The sequence below is a fragment of the Tachyglossus aculeatus genome, chromosome X1, assembly GCF_015852505.1.
Source record: "Tachyglossus aculeatus isolate mTacAcu1 chromosome X1, mTacAcu1.pri, whole genome shotgun sequence".
Classification (NCBI taxonomy): Eukaryota; Metazoa; Chordata; class Mammalia; order Monotremata; family Tachyglossidae; genus Tachyglossus; species Tachyglossus aculeatus.
In genome coordinates, this window is record NC_052101.1 from 70,446,577 (window position 1) to 70,461,193 (window position 14,617).

Here is a 14,617-nt window from a genome sequence, read left to right on the forward strand (position 1 = left end):
ACACAGTCCACGTCTCACATGGGGCTTACAGTCTTAATCCCCATTTTACAGATGAGATAACTAAAGCACAGAAAAGTTAAGTGACTTGACATTTGTTAAGAACTTACTATGTGCAAAGCACTGTTCTAAGCGTTGGGATAGATACCAAGTAATCAGGGTACCCCACGTAGGGCTCACAGACTTCATCCCCATTTTACAGATGAGGTCACTGAGGCCCAGAGAAGTTAAGCGACTTGCCCAAAGTCACACACCTAAGTGGCAGAAGCAGGGTTCTAATCCAGCAACCTCTGACTCCAAAGCCCAGGCTCTTTCCACTAAGCCATGCTGCTTGCCCAAGGTCACAGAGAAGCAGTGTGCCCCAGTGGAAAGAGCATGGGCCTGTGACTCAGAGGACCTGGGTTCTAATCATGAAAAAACTTCTCACTATTGGCTTCAAAGCTCTCCATCACCTTGTCCCTTCTTACCTTACCTCCCTTCTCTCCTTCTACATCCCAGCCTGCACACTTTGCTTCTCTGGTGCTAACCTTCTCACTGTGTCTCGTTCTCTCCTGTCCTGCCGTCAACTCTTGGCCCACGTTCTACCTCTGGCCTGGAATGCCCTCTCCCTCCTCAAATCAGCCAAACTAGCACATGTTCCGCCCTTCAAAGCCCTACTGAAAGCCCACCTCCTCCAGGAGGCCTTCCCAGACTAAGCTCCCCTTTTTCTTCTGCTCCCCCTCCCCTCGGCCCCAACTCGCTCCTTTTGCTCTATCCCCCTCCCCCCGCCCCAGCACTTGTGTATATATGTACATAATTATAATTCTATTTATTTTTATTAATGATGTGTATATATCTAGAATCCTTTTATTCATAATAATGTTACTGATTCTTGTTTACTTGTTTTGATGTCTGTCTCTCCCCTTTTAGACTGTGAGCCCATTGTGGGCAGGGATTGTCTCTGTTGCTGAACTGTACTTCCAAAACGCTTAGTACAGTGCTCTACACAGTAAACACTCAATAAATATGACTGAATGAATAATCCTGGCTCTGCAACTTGTCTGCTATGTGACCTTGGGCAAGTCACTTTTCTCTATGCCTCAGTTATTTCATCTTTAAAATGGGGGTTAAATCCTCCTTCTTCCAACTTAGACTGTGAGCCCTATGTGGGATGGGGACTGTGTCCAACCTGATTATCATGTACTCACACCAGCACTTTAGAACAGTGCTTGACATGTAGGAAACATGGAACAAATAACATTTAAAAAAAAGTCACAGTAGACAAGTAGCCGAGCCAGAATTAGAACCTTAGAACCCAGGTCTTCTGACTCCAAGGCCTGTGCTCTTTCCATTAGGCCATTCTGCTTAGTAAAAGTGGTAGGAAAGCAGCAGAAGCAGCAGCATGGCCTAGTGGAAAGAGCACAGGCCTGGGGTCAGAGGACCTGGGTTCTAATCCCGGCTCTGCTACTTGTCTGCTGGGTGACCTTGGGCAAGTCACTTAACTTCTCTGTGCTTCAGTTACCCCATCTATAAAATGGGAATTAAAGTTGTGAGCCCCATGTGGGACATTATTTCCGTATCTACTCCAGTGTTTAATTCAGTGCCTGGAACATAGTAGGCACTTATCATATGCCATTAGAAAAAGATTGAAAGTAAGGGAAGGGTGGCATAGAGGAGAGTCAAAGGGCTCATTACCCGGTAACCAACTTTGAACTGTGAACAACAGAGGGTTAGCCATTCAACTGAGCTGCTACTGAAAAGCAGTTGCCCTTGACCTTGGGAGTAGAATCTCAGGCTGGGAACAGTCAACAGGAACTGTGAGTAAGGGAGTTTCATGGTAGTTGGCTGCAGGAGGTGCTGTCTCCTGGCTAGACTGCAACTTTATTTCAAGGGATAACTTTTCTAGATTTGAACTTAAATTAGAAAAGAATTCTTAGCTACATTGAGGGTTAGCAGGAATCACATTTAGAGTTAAATAGTAACTAGATAATGCAGCAGAAGCCCAACTGCAGAGCAGAGACCAACCAGAGTACTATATTGGGTGTGACAGGTATGCATAATTTTTGTTTGTGTGTGCTTGATTCAAGGAGCACTTGACCTGGGAGAACAGGACTGTTCTAAGCAGACAAGGGAAGCAACATGTCCTAGTCAATACAGCACAGGCCCGGGAGTCAGAAGGACTTGAGTTCTAATACCAGCTCCACATGTGTCTACTGTATGATCTTGGGTAACTCATTTCACTTCTCTGTGCCTCAGTTACCTCATCTTTTAAATGGTGATTAAGACTGTGAGCCCCACATAGACTGCATCCAATCTGATTATTTCTATCTAACCCAGCATTTAGTACAGGGTCTGGCACATAGTAAGCAATTAACAAATACTATGAATAGCAAGGGTGATTAAACAGAGAAACCAAGGGAGATAAGTTCACCTATGCAGCCTAAGGGATATAGTAGAGCAGTCCCATCTCCCTCACTGCATCCCTCATTTTGCTGCAGAGAAAGAAGTCATCCATCTGGAAAGGAAAGAATTAACCATAGATGGGACTCACTCTCTGTGGTGTCATGGTATCCCTTCACAATGACTATCCTAAGGAGCAGGTCCCCTTAGCTGGTGATGATGGGTGATTCAATCATCAGGCACACAGATGATTTGCCTGTACATGGGGTGCAAAGTTAGCAGACCTTATGAAACTTGTAGATTGGTTGTATGTTGGGGAGGGGGTGCTGGTGGTTATGGTACATGTTACTATTAATGAGATAGGGGAGAGAGAGGTTCGGAAGGCCAAATTCAAGTTGTTGAAGGGTGAAGACCAAAATGTCCATTTCTGAAATCAGTTCTCTGAAATGCTGCTAGTCCAAGGTGCAGGGCTCCAGAAATGGGCAGACAATCAGCCTAAATGTAGAAATGATGCAGAGAGATGGGTGTGTAGATACATAGGAACTGGGAGACATATGAAACTAGTGGAGAGCCTCAATGAATTTTTTCATTCACTTTTTAACTGAAGAAGATAGAACATGGCCTAATGGAAAGAGCATGAGCCTGGGAATCAGGGGACCTAGTTTTTTTAAATCCTGGCTCATCCATTTGTGTGCTCTGTGACCTTGGGTAACTTCAGTTTCCTCATCTGTAAAATGAGGTTTAAATGCCTGTTCTATTTCCAGACTGAGACACCCATGAGGGGCAGGAACTGTGTCTAACCTGATTATCTTGTATCTATCTCAGCCCTTAGTAGGGTGCTTTGCACATAGTAAGAACTTAAATATACAATTATTATTATTATTATTATTGATAATATTTTTTTTTGCAGATAGATCAATGCAACTGATCTACGAGACTCACCCAACTTCCAACGACTGTATGACAGGCTGAACTAACTGCTGGTCTCACTCAAGATCACACACAGCAGCTCAGTGGCTGGTCTGGGGCTTTATTCATATTAATGTCTGTCTCCCCCTCTAGACTGTAAGCTCATTATGGGCAGGGAGCATTTCTGCTAATTCTGTTGCATGGTACCCACCCAAGCATTCATTCATTCATTTGCATTAGTTGAGCACTTACTGTGTGCAGAGCACTGTACTAATCGCTTGGGAGAGTACAACAATTAACAGACATATTCCCTGCCCACAACTAGCTTAAAGTCTAGATGGGGGGAGACAGACATTAATACAAATAAATTAAAGATATGTACCTAAGTGCTGCGGGGCTGAGAGGGGGGGAAGAACAAAGGGAGCAAGTCAGGACGACGCAGAAGGGAGCGGGAGAAGAAAAAAGCAGGGCTTAGTCAGGGACTTAGTATAGTGCTCTGCACATACTAAGTGCTCAATACATATGATTTATTGATTGATCCTCCCAGACCTGTGTTCTTTCCACTAAGGTGTATTGCCTCTCTAACCTTGTATTGCCATTGATTTTATATCAAGTATGGCACATAGTGAGTGTTGAGTGAAATGCTTTAGGAGTTGTCTGTGCCATCAGATACATCCAAGTCTCTCAATTGCACAGAAGCTTGACTGCTTCAATTACTCTATAAACTTTAAGTTTGGTCTGAAGCTTCGTACAACATTGGCACTGCACATCATCCATCTCCGAAATGTCAAGATGGCCTTCTTGATTTAGTTTTGTATAGCCAGTTTTCCTATAATAGAGGTATTATATTCTTGATGAACCTCATATTAAGAAAAACTTATATTATGATACTCTATTCTCTCCTTGGCCGACCCTGGGCAACGGCAAACTATCCAAACGTGGAGTGAATATACTCATTATGGGAAAACTGGCTGTACTTTCGTCTATCCTTGTATCAAATAATGTGCTGCCTAAATAAGCAAATTCAGGGATAGCACTCAAGTCTGGATTGTTAATGGAGCTTAGTTAGGTGTAGGGATAGCTCGGTACTATTTTTATGGTATTTGTTAAGCACTTACTATGTTCTAGGCACTGTACTAAGCACTGGGGTAGATACAAGCCAATCATGTTGGACACAGTCCATGTCCCACATGGGTTGCACAGTCTTAATCCCCATTTGACAGATGAGATAACTGAGGTACAGAGAAGTTAAGTGGCTTGCCCAAGGCTCAGGGCAGAATAGATTAGAACAAAGGTTGTCTGATTCCTAAACCCATGCTCTTTCGAGTAGGCCACGCTGCTTCTTGAACTTCCTGTTATGTCATCTTCAACTACCCTGTTCCCCTGAACCTGCCCATTATTCATCAAATTTGACACTTACTTAGTTTGCCTTTTAGCTAAGGCATCTCATGTGTTTTTCATTGTAGAAAAGACACCTGGGAAATCAAGATTCCAGAATATTAAGTCCAAAAATGAAGGACATAAATCCAGTGGTAAAGGCTATACCAATTTTTATGTGTACAGTTTTCTAGATAGTGACATGGAAGGGAGCAGTTATTTATGTTCCATCGAATTAGTATAAAATATGAATCCTTAAAAGAACCTACCACCAAAACCAATTACAAGAATTTGAGGAAGCTAAGCAAAGGCCAGAAACAAGGAAAGGTATCTAACCCAAATCTTGCATTCCCAAATAAATTAATCCTCTTAATATAATATTTTTACTTCTGTCCCTTTAAGGATAGCCTGGATTTCTGATTCCTCTGACGTATGAGTTGGTTGGCCAAAGGGGAGGATTTTCCAAGGAAGGTTTTGTGAAAGAAAAGAAAAAAGGCAACTTTTTTGTCATACTTGGTGCCATGCTTGTCCCTCACTGGCACAGGGAAGCTATTTCCTCTAGAAGGCAAGGGGACTTTGGTAATCAAGCTTAAATAATTCTTTTACAGCCCAAACCACAGTAAAATCTTAGCTTTCCTGTAAGTCTCTCCAGTAAAGTTGCCTGTGTTCACCTTTTTCTTTGAAAACATTTCTTCTTTAAACTTTGTCTAAGAAATTTAGAAAATACTGCAGTAAGTATGGCTTAATGGAGTTACTGACACAAGGCAAACCAGGTACATCCTTTTATGTCTGCGTTTCCTCTATAGTTAAATAGAGATAATAGTCCATGAGATCATAAGAAAGGGCTAGAAATATTAAGTCTTTCAAATAGCAGTCACGGCAGCTAATCAGAAGACATATTCCAAGTATTCAAGGTGGTACAGATTCCAGGCTGCACAGTGGTGTCTTCAGCCACATGTATCAGTCATAAATAACACCGTACAAATTGACAGCCTCATTTTGTAATACCAGAGTTGATGACATTATGCTTTTGCTTCCCTCAAAATTGCCATTTACCTCCTGAAATTTGCAATGCCTTAAGTAATTAATGGGCCTTGCCCTCCTGGCAGAGACACATTTTATCCTTCAGGAGACTGAAACCTAACTATGTACCTGTGTGATCATATATTGTTATTCATTATTTGCACAGTGTCAGAAAAGCAATTTATTTACTAAATTAGGAGAACCAGATCCATGTTGAAGAACCTATATTTTTAAAAGAGATGTGGTGTTGACTGAAGATGAACCAAAGGCCTTGTTTAAGAATTACTTCACAAGATTTCAGCAACTACACTGAAGCTGTGCAACATGCAATAAATAGCAATATAATTTCAATCTAGTGCTAAATCAATCAGGATTTACCTACCACTATGCTAGGTAAAAAGAAACTTTCATTGGTGCAAGGTGTTCAGAAAGTCCTATTTTTCCAACCATAAAAAAATCTTAAACAAGCAAAAAACATTCCAGGTTTGTTTTTTTTTTTGGTTTGTTTTTTTTTTTGCAAAGTAGGCTTGCTCCTCAGTGGGAATTTCATAACATTCTTTTTACTAAAAAACAACCTAATTTTCAATCAATCAATGGTATTTATGGAGTGCTTACTTTGTGCAGAGCATTGTACTAAGCGCTTGGGAGAGTACAATATAACAACACATTCCCTGCCCTCAACGAGCTTACAGCCTAGAGTGTATAGTGTACAGTTTTTATTTCACAGAATCATTCTGCAATTTTCAAATGGGGAACACCTATAGAAACATCGTCTAAATCAAAGTTTTTTTGGATTTTATCACAACCCCTAGTTTTTGTTCTGACTATATTTGCTGGTTTTCTAAGCTGTACCACTAACTCACTGAAATGAAGTACTTAATCCAAAATCTTATTTGTATTCATCTAATACTGTCAACTTGCTTTAGGTTTCCAATAAGGAGGGAAAAAATATGTTTATTAAGCTGTATGATGTTAGCTAATGTTTAAAGACATTCTTCTGAAAAGGTGTGAAGATATATTTATCATAGAGGTATAGATGGGAGTGCTGTTTATTATGATACTTAATTCCATTTCTGTAGTTGTCTTTGGAATTTGAATTAGATTATTAAAATCTTCCAAATTATTATATTTAATCCAAACTCTACAGTTCACTGCCACAAGGGTACTTTTGAAATTAGATACTCTTGATGTCATTGCTAATGATGCATTACAAATAGTTACCAGAAAATTTCTCCAATACAAATTAGTTCAAAAAGACAAAATATATGGCTCTCTCTACCTGCTGTAAATTTAGGGATAAGTAGTCTGATGCCTAAAAGACAGTCTGAATTTAAATATTTCAACAATGAAATGATGCTTATCTGTGGCAAATTTCATTAATTCTCATCGATAGTTAATTTTGTTTCATTATCTGGTACTTAAATTTGAAAGACAAATACAGTAATGTGTAAATGAACAGAAACTTGAGAAATATTTTTAGAGCAACTTATAAGACAAATAGCAGATGAAAAACATCCTCCTTCCATTTGAGTACTAATATAAATGATGAATTGGACCACAATTTGATTTATAAGATATGCATTCTTAAGCAGTGACTGAGAAGAAACAAATTGCTCACTGTTAACCCATACCCATTTTCAGGTAAAAAATGAGTTTGATCTTTACCAATCAAATAATGGCCTTAATGCCCTTAAACATCACTGCATGAGGAATTCACGCCTTATTGTGTCCTTTGAAGGGTGACCCTGTCCCTTAAGGACAATATTCCAACTCTCTTCTCTTCCCAACAAAAGGAAGTGTAAGTAGCTTACTTACCATGATGTACGACACCCTTCAACCCATGGATAATAGGATCCAGTGCTGGATTGTCCCTCGGACTGACCTACATGTAAAGGATACATGATTGGTTAAATCTATTCTGGCATCAGACAGAACAGTCTCAGTTTAATCTTCTAAAGAGATGTAAAAAACAGATGCTATCTAGCAAGCTGTTTAGTTCTCACATGTACAGTGGCTTTCACCAAATGCTCAAAGATTTATGATATAATAAAATAAAGTGAGGAAAGCTAAATCAAAAGAAAAAAGTCATGTGAATATTTTAAAAGATAAAAAATATTATAGTACTAGCAAAGGCTAAAAATGTAACCATGGATTTTTCTCCTCCTACTTAATTTTTCTGAAGAAAGAAACAAGTCTGATAAGGAGCAGTTGAGAGTTATTATACAATCATCCATCTTTCACTGAGTATTTTAATACCTTCATGTGATTGCATTTCCCCACTTTTCAGAAAACTTATTTGTTCCTTTTCAGCTTCTCTCTACAGTACCTCACCAGTGAGATGCCATTTCTTACACTTGCTGGCAATAGCTACATTTGGAACTAATCAATTTTCCTGAAAGCAAAAGGTTAGGTTAGCAGAGCAAGATCTCAGCAATCCCTGTCTTTTCTACCACAAGACTTCGTAATCTCAGAAAGTTTTTTTTCTCATTGATCCCTGCCAGGTCTTACTCCAGACTCCTTTGTATTTACTCCTCAGAATTGCTAGTTTGGGATAAAATCCCTTATTCCAGTCACATTTTCTTCCAAACTCTTAACTATTCAAATTAAGTTAATTGACAAATAACAGTGAACTTTTCTAATGCAGATCGGTAGCAGCTCAATAAATACCATTGGTGGTGATTATGATGATCATATAAACACTTCAAATGATCACCTGTGAGCTAGCACTGCTAACACTTCCTTATGAAGATCTATAACATAACCACTTTGTGACAACCTCTTCTGAATAGACATGAAGAAAATCCATCATTTAAACCCCCTCTTCCTGCCAGCAATATCGGACTACCTATATCCCTGAGCCAATTTTTAGACCCAACCAGATGCATGGATAGCCAAATCAGTCCACAAGGTCAACTTTATTTGTTCCAAGAACGAGCCCATAATAGATCTTTGTGATAAATACACGGTGATGACTTGCTATATGGCAAGCTGCTTAGAAACGCTTGTCTGCTTTGTGACCTTGGGCAAGTCACTTCACTTCTCTGTGTTTCAGTTATCTTAACTGTAATAAGACTGTGAACCCTTTGTGGGACATGGATTGTGTCCAACCTGATTAGCTTGATCTACCCCAGTGCTTAGTATAGTATAGTAAGTGTTGAACAAATACCATGAAAAAAAATCTGGAGATAGAAGAGATAAAGATTTGAATCCATGAAATATGTTTCCAGATATTTTTCATTGATTCTATTATGCCAGACAGGTCATTGGTGTCACCAGCAAATTAAATAAAAAGTTTGCATACAAAACAAATGGGTTTTAGATGTGTGTAATTTTTCTTTAGTACTTAAGTCTTAATTAAGCTTGGGCATCATTGTATTTTCTTTATATTCTATTTCTGAAGACAAGTACAACCAATTTTGTAAAAAGAGCAAAAGATGGAAAGAATCTAGAAGGCAGGACCATGCAGAAGGGCATTCTCTTTGGGATCTTCAACTCTTCAAGCATGTCTGTGCTTTTTAATAGAAATGCAACTACCTTGTAATTCCATTTCCTAAAGATAGGTAGGGCCAGGACCCAGGCAACTGGCCTTGGCGGTATCAGCTAGGACCATGTGACAGTTTCTTGCCCCTTCCCTGCTGGAAGGAGCATGTGGCTTGAAGAGGGGCTAAACGAGTTCCCGGTTTACAAAAAAAAATAATAAATGGGGTAAAGGGAGCTGGAAGACAGTGGTGGAAATGGCCTTATTTAGGTGAAAGGAGGTCAAAAAATGTCCCCAATAACTTTGGAAGGAAAGGGGTAAGGACAGAAGGGCAGTGTAGGTTTGTGGTCAGGTCGAGGCTGTTTCTGGAATGGAACTTAGGTAATTACATGTGAATCTATGGAAGAATGAATCCCAAGTTATGGTCATTCATGATACAGCTGCACTTCATTCCACTGTATTTATTGCACACTTACTGTGTGCACAGCACTGTACTAGACTCTTGGGAAAGTACAATTCAACAATAAACAGTGACATTCCCTGCCCACAAGCTTACAGTCTAGAGTGGGGGAAGACAGACATCAGTACAAGTAAATAAAGTTACAGACATGTATATAAGTGCTTTGGGGCTGGGAGGGTGGTAGAGCAAAGGGAGCAAGTCAGGGCGACACAGAGGGAGTGGGAGATGAGGAAAAGTGGGCCTTAGTCTGGGATGGCCTCTTGGAGATGTGCCTTCAATGAGGCTTTCAAGCTGGGGAGAGTGGCTGTCTGTCAGATGAGAGGAGGAAGGGCATTCGAGGCCAGAGGCAGGATGTGGGCTAGGGGTCCGTGGTGAGACAGGCAGGATCAAGGCACAGCGAGAAGGTTAGCACTAGAGGAGCAAAGTGTGAGGGCTGAGTTGTAGAAGGAGAGAAGTGAGGTGAGGTAGGAGGGGACAAGGTGATAGAGTGCTTTAAAGCCAATGTAGAAGAGCTTTGTTTTATACAGAAGTGCATGGGAAACCACTGGAGATTTTTGAGGAGTGGGGTGATGTGTCCAGAATGTTTTTGTAGACAAATGATCCAGGCAACAGAGTGAAGTATGGACTGGAGTGGGGAGAGACAGGATGCTGGGAGATCAGCAAGGCGCCTGATGAAGTAACCCAGGTGGGATAGGATGAATGACTGTATTAATGTGGTAGATGTATGGATGGCGAGGAAAGGGTGGATTTTAGCGAAGTTGTGAAGGTGGGACTGACAGGATTTGGTGACGGATTGAATATGTGGACTGAATGCGAGAGAGGAGACAAGGATAATGCCAAGGTTATGGGCTTGTGACATAGCCTGGTACACACCTACATTCAAAAGCTGAGACACAAGTTTCATTCACAAAGATTTTTGTGTCAGTAAAAGTGATCGAATCTAGATCCAAGCTGAATTGTTGCTCTTATTGTCTGTAGGCAACCATCCCTGAACTGATGTCTACAAAAATTTCACTACCATATGACTTCCACATTGAAGATTCCTTAGGAACAGTCAAACTCTGTCATGTATGATTTTGTACATAATCCACCCTGACAGAACTACATAAATAACATTTACATTACACAGAACAGAAAAACCAAAGGGATGCGGCCTACGGAATCATAACATCAGAGCTGGAAGGGATCTTGAGAGATTACTATTAATATTTATTGATCTAATCCATCAGTGTATTTTTTTGAAAACCTGAGTGTGAAGCAGTGTACTAAATGCTTGGGAGAGTAAAACCCAAGCAAGGCACAAGTTTCACATACAAGGAAGAAAGTACTGTATTATGCAGTGAGGTCATTTTCCCCAAATCAGTATGACCTCTAGACTGTAAGCTTGTAATGGGCAGGGAATGTGTCTACCAGCTCTGTTATATTGTTATACTGAACACTCCCAAGAGTTTAGTACAGTGCTTGCCACACAATAAGTGTTCAATAAATTTGATTGACTGATTAATGACCACTGGCCCACTAGGGGCTCACAATCTAACCAGGGGAGGATAGGCATTTATAATGATGATAATGCAATCAAAACAATGAAAGCAAGTGAAAATTCAGCAATCAAAAATATCCACGGTAAAATATGCAAGTTAAACATTAACTCTAGTGAGAGGATAGTCTTCAGTGCTTCCTGGCTCCAGGACAACAGTCCGTTGGGAGGGAGGAGGGCTTTTACACAGGCTATCAAGCAGCAGAGAGATACTGCTGCCGATGCCTTCATGAAGGTGTATGATGCAATCACCCAAGGTAGATCATTATCTCTGCCTTCATTAAAGAGACTGCACAACATCCCTTGGAAAGCTAAACCAATGTTTTATCACCCTGACAGTCAACATATATCTTCCTGTGTCCAACCAAAATGTTTCCTGCTTTAAAAAAGGCAATTTCTCCTGCTGATTTGGGCATGGAGAACCCTTCCCATAGTCAATACCCTATCTATAAAACTCACTTTTTCTATAGTCTATAAAACCCTTAAATCCTTTAACCTTATTTAGTAGGATATATGGTCTATTCCTTTCATCGTTTCTTTGGCTCTTTTGTGGCCCCCTTCTAATTTTTCCCTCTTTTTTTTTTATAAGTATGTTTACTCAAACTGGACACGATATCTCAATATAAGCTAGAGCCTAACTAGAACTGTGTACAGCAGAAGTGGTACTGGCTCAAGAATGTCAAATTCCAGGTAATACATCTTTATTCCACATACGTTTTTTTTAAATTAATGGCATTTATTGTTAATTTACATATAGCTAGTAGAAGACTATGACCACCCTTCTTTCTACTTACCTTATTAGGCCCAATGACCTTGGTTAACTCTGGCAACTTACAGAGATCCCTTTTTGCCTCACCCTATCATTGTTCCCATCCTTAGCTTTACTTCTTTTGCGAACTCAAGAGTCCTGGATTATAGAATAGGAGGACGAGGACAGGGAAGGAAGGAGAAAAATGGAGATGTCCCACCTGTGGCTTGTTTGCATAATAATAATAGCAATAATAATAATAATAATGGATGGCATATGTTAAGTGCTTACTATGTGCGAAGCACTGTTCTAAGCGCTGGGGGGATACAAGGTAATCAGGTTGTCCCACGTGGGGCTTACAGTCTTCATCCCCATTTTACAGATGAGGTAACTGAGGCACAGAGAAGTCAAATGGCTTGCCCAAGGTCACACAGCAGACAAGTGGCAGAGCCACCCTTGACCTTTGACTCCCAAGCCCGTGCTCTTTCCACTGAGCCACGCTGCTCCTCTATATCTGGGATTGTGTCAACTAACTGCATTGAACGCTCCCAAAACTTAGTCAATACTCTTTACAAAGTGCTGAGTAATTCCACTGATTGATTGATTCCACTGATTGATTGAAATATTTTCCTAATGAGCTTCCTCCATTCTTTAACCTTGAGTTTCATCAGCTTGTTGACACTGGTAATAGCACTTGTAACACTGTTAATACTTGTATTTGTTAAAGGCTTTCTATGTGCTAAGCTTTGTACTAAGTGATGAGGTTGATATAAAATAGTCAGGCCGGACTAGCGTCCATTTATTCTTCTGAATTAGAGAAGGTGTATTTGTCATTTGATTAATGTACAAGAATAAAGCAATTTGGGTCACTTTCAATATATTCAGATATAAAAAAAGGCAACTGCAGAAATCCACTCAGGAGATCGGAGGCCTTTGGCTACCGCAGACTGGCTTGGCTGACTCTCCTGTCCACAGCCACAGCCTGACCAAGCCATTTCTGGCTCCAGGACCTTCACAAGATGGTGGGCTACTTCTCTCATGGTGGCTGGCTCTTGCGGTGAAGCCCCACAGACTCACCTCTAAACTCTGCTGTAGCTTGCCACTCCAGGTAGCTCAGATCCTACATGACTTTTCCCAGTGATGCTTCCTTGTTGTAACCCCAGTATTCTGGCACCACTCCCATCTTATGTTCCAAACCTAAATAAGTCTCTCCAACTAAGCTCCCCAAGTTCTTTACCTCATTAATGGCTCTGAGCCTGGGTGCCTCTCCCTGCTGGGGGGCTTTAGGCCCAGTCACTTCTCGTGCTTCTGGTAAGTGGCCATCACTTCCCTTCCTGTCTCTGGTCATGGTTGCTTCTTCCCTGCTATGAGTCTGAGCCTGAAATATTACTCTGACTAGAGCCTCAAAACCTGGATGTTGCTGCCACATGAAGCCAACTGTGCCCTTTTCAGTCAAGCCCAAGATTTGCCTTAATGTAAGTTACGGTTTAATGTGAAGGAGGGGACAGGTGTTGTGAATATGAGAAGGAGGAATGGGTAGGAAGAGAGAAATCCCACTTCTCTAAACTCCACCCCATGGCTCAGCATACTGAAAAGTCATCTGGCCTACCCGATAGATCACTACATACTGAATCAGAGTATACTAAGTCCAAAGAGGACACCACTAACGACGAAGTTCACCTGGGAGTGCATGTATGGCTGAAAAGCTCAATCAATCAATCGTATTTATTGAGCACTTACTGTGTGCAGAGCACTGTACTAAGCGTTTGGGAAGTACAAGTTGGCAACACATAGAGACGGTCCCTACCTAACAGTGGGCTCACAGTCTAGAAGGGGGAGACAGAGAACAAAACAAAACATATTAACAAAGTAAAATAAATAGAATAGATATGTACAAATAAAATAGAGTAATAAATACATACAAACATATATACATATATACAGGTGCTGTGGGGAGGGGAAGGAGGTAAGGCAGGGGGTTGGAGAGGGGGAGGAGGGGGAGAGGAAGGAGGGGGCTCAGTCTGGGAAGGCCTCCTGGAGGAGGTGAGCTCTCAGTAGGGCCTTGAAGGGAGGAAGAGAGCTAGCTTGGCAGATGTGGGGAGAGAGGGCATTCAAGGCCAGGGGGATGACGTGGGCAGGGGGTCGACAGTGGGACAGGCGAGAACGAGGCACGGTGAGGAGATTAGCAGCAGAGCGGAGGGTGCGGGCTGGGCTGTAGAAGGAGAGAAGGGAGGTGAGGTAGGAGGGGGTGAGGTGATGGAGAGCCTTGAAGCCGAGGGTGAGGAGTTTATGCGTGATGCATAGGTTGATTAGTAGCCACTGGAGATTTTTGAGGAGATCCACAGTTTCCAGCCACATTGTGCACACAATTGTGAATATTATTCTTCAGTAGTTTGACCAGAATCTGGCAACAATCTTGCTGGCCATGGCAATGGCAACTGCAGTCAGTTCTCATCTTTCTTCTTGAAGATGACGATTATGGTGGTGGTGATAAAAGTCCTATGGCATTTCAACAGAGTTCCACTTATTCAAGAACAGCTTGTGCAGATAATTCACTAGTCCTCTCCTTTCCAGTAGGCTTCTGCAGGAATGCCATCAGCCATGACTTTAATTGCACTGCATTATTCACATTAGGTGGAGTATATCATTCAATGGAGGTAAAAAAGATCACGAAATTATTTTTTCCAAGAAGTTGGGAAAAAAAAGGAG

The 14,617-nt window shown here is 41.1% G+C and overlaps 1 protein-coding gene across 2 annotated transcripts in view; it reads right to left on the reverse strand.

Moving 5' to 3' along the window:
• The window catches only part of PTPRG (protein tyrosine phosphatase receptor type G), a 721,138-nt gene that overhangs the window by 180,937 nt on the left and 525,584 nt on the right, over window positions 1-14,617 (reverse strand). For both annotated transcript variants that reach the window (XM_038771845.1, XM_038771844.1), the window contains exon 6: window positions 7,501-7,567. In XM_038771845.1, coding sequence (XP_038627773.1) covers window positions 7,501-7,567 — 67 coding nt within the window. The remainder of the gene's footprint in view (window positions 1-7,500; window positions 7,568-14,617) is intronic.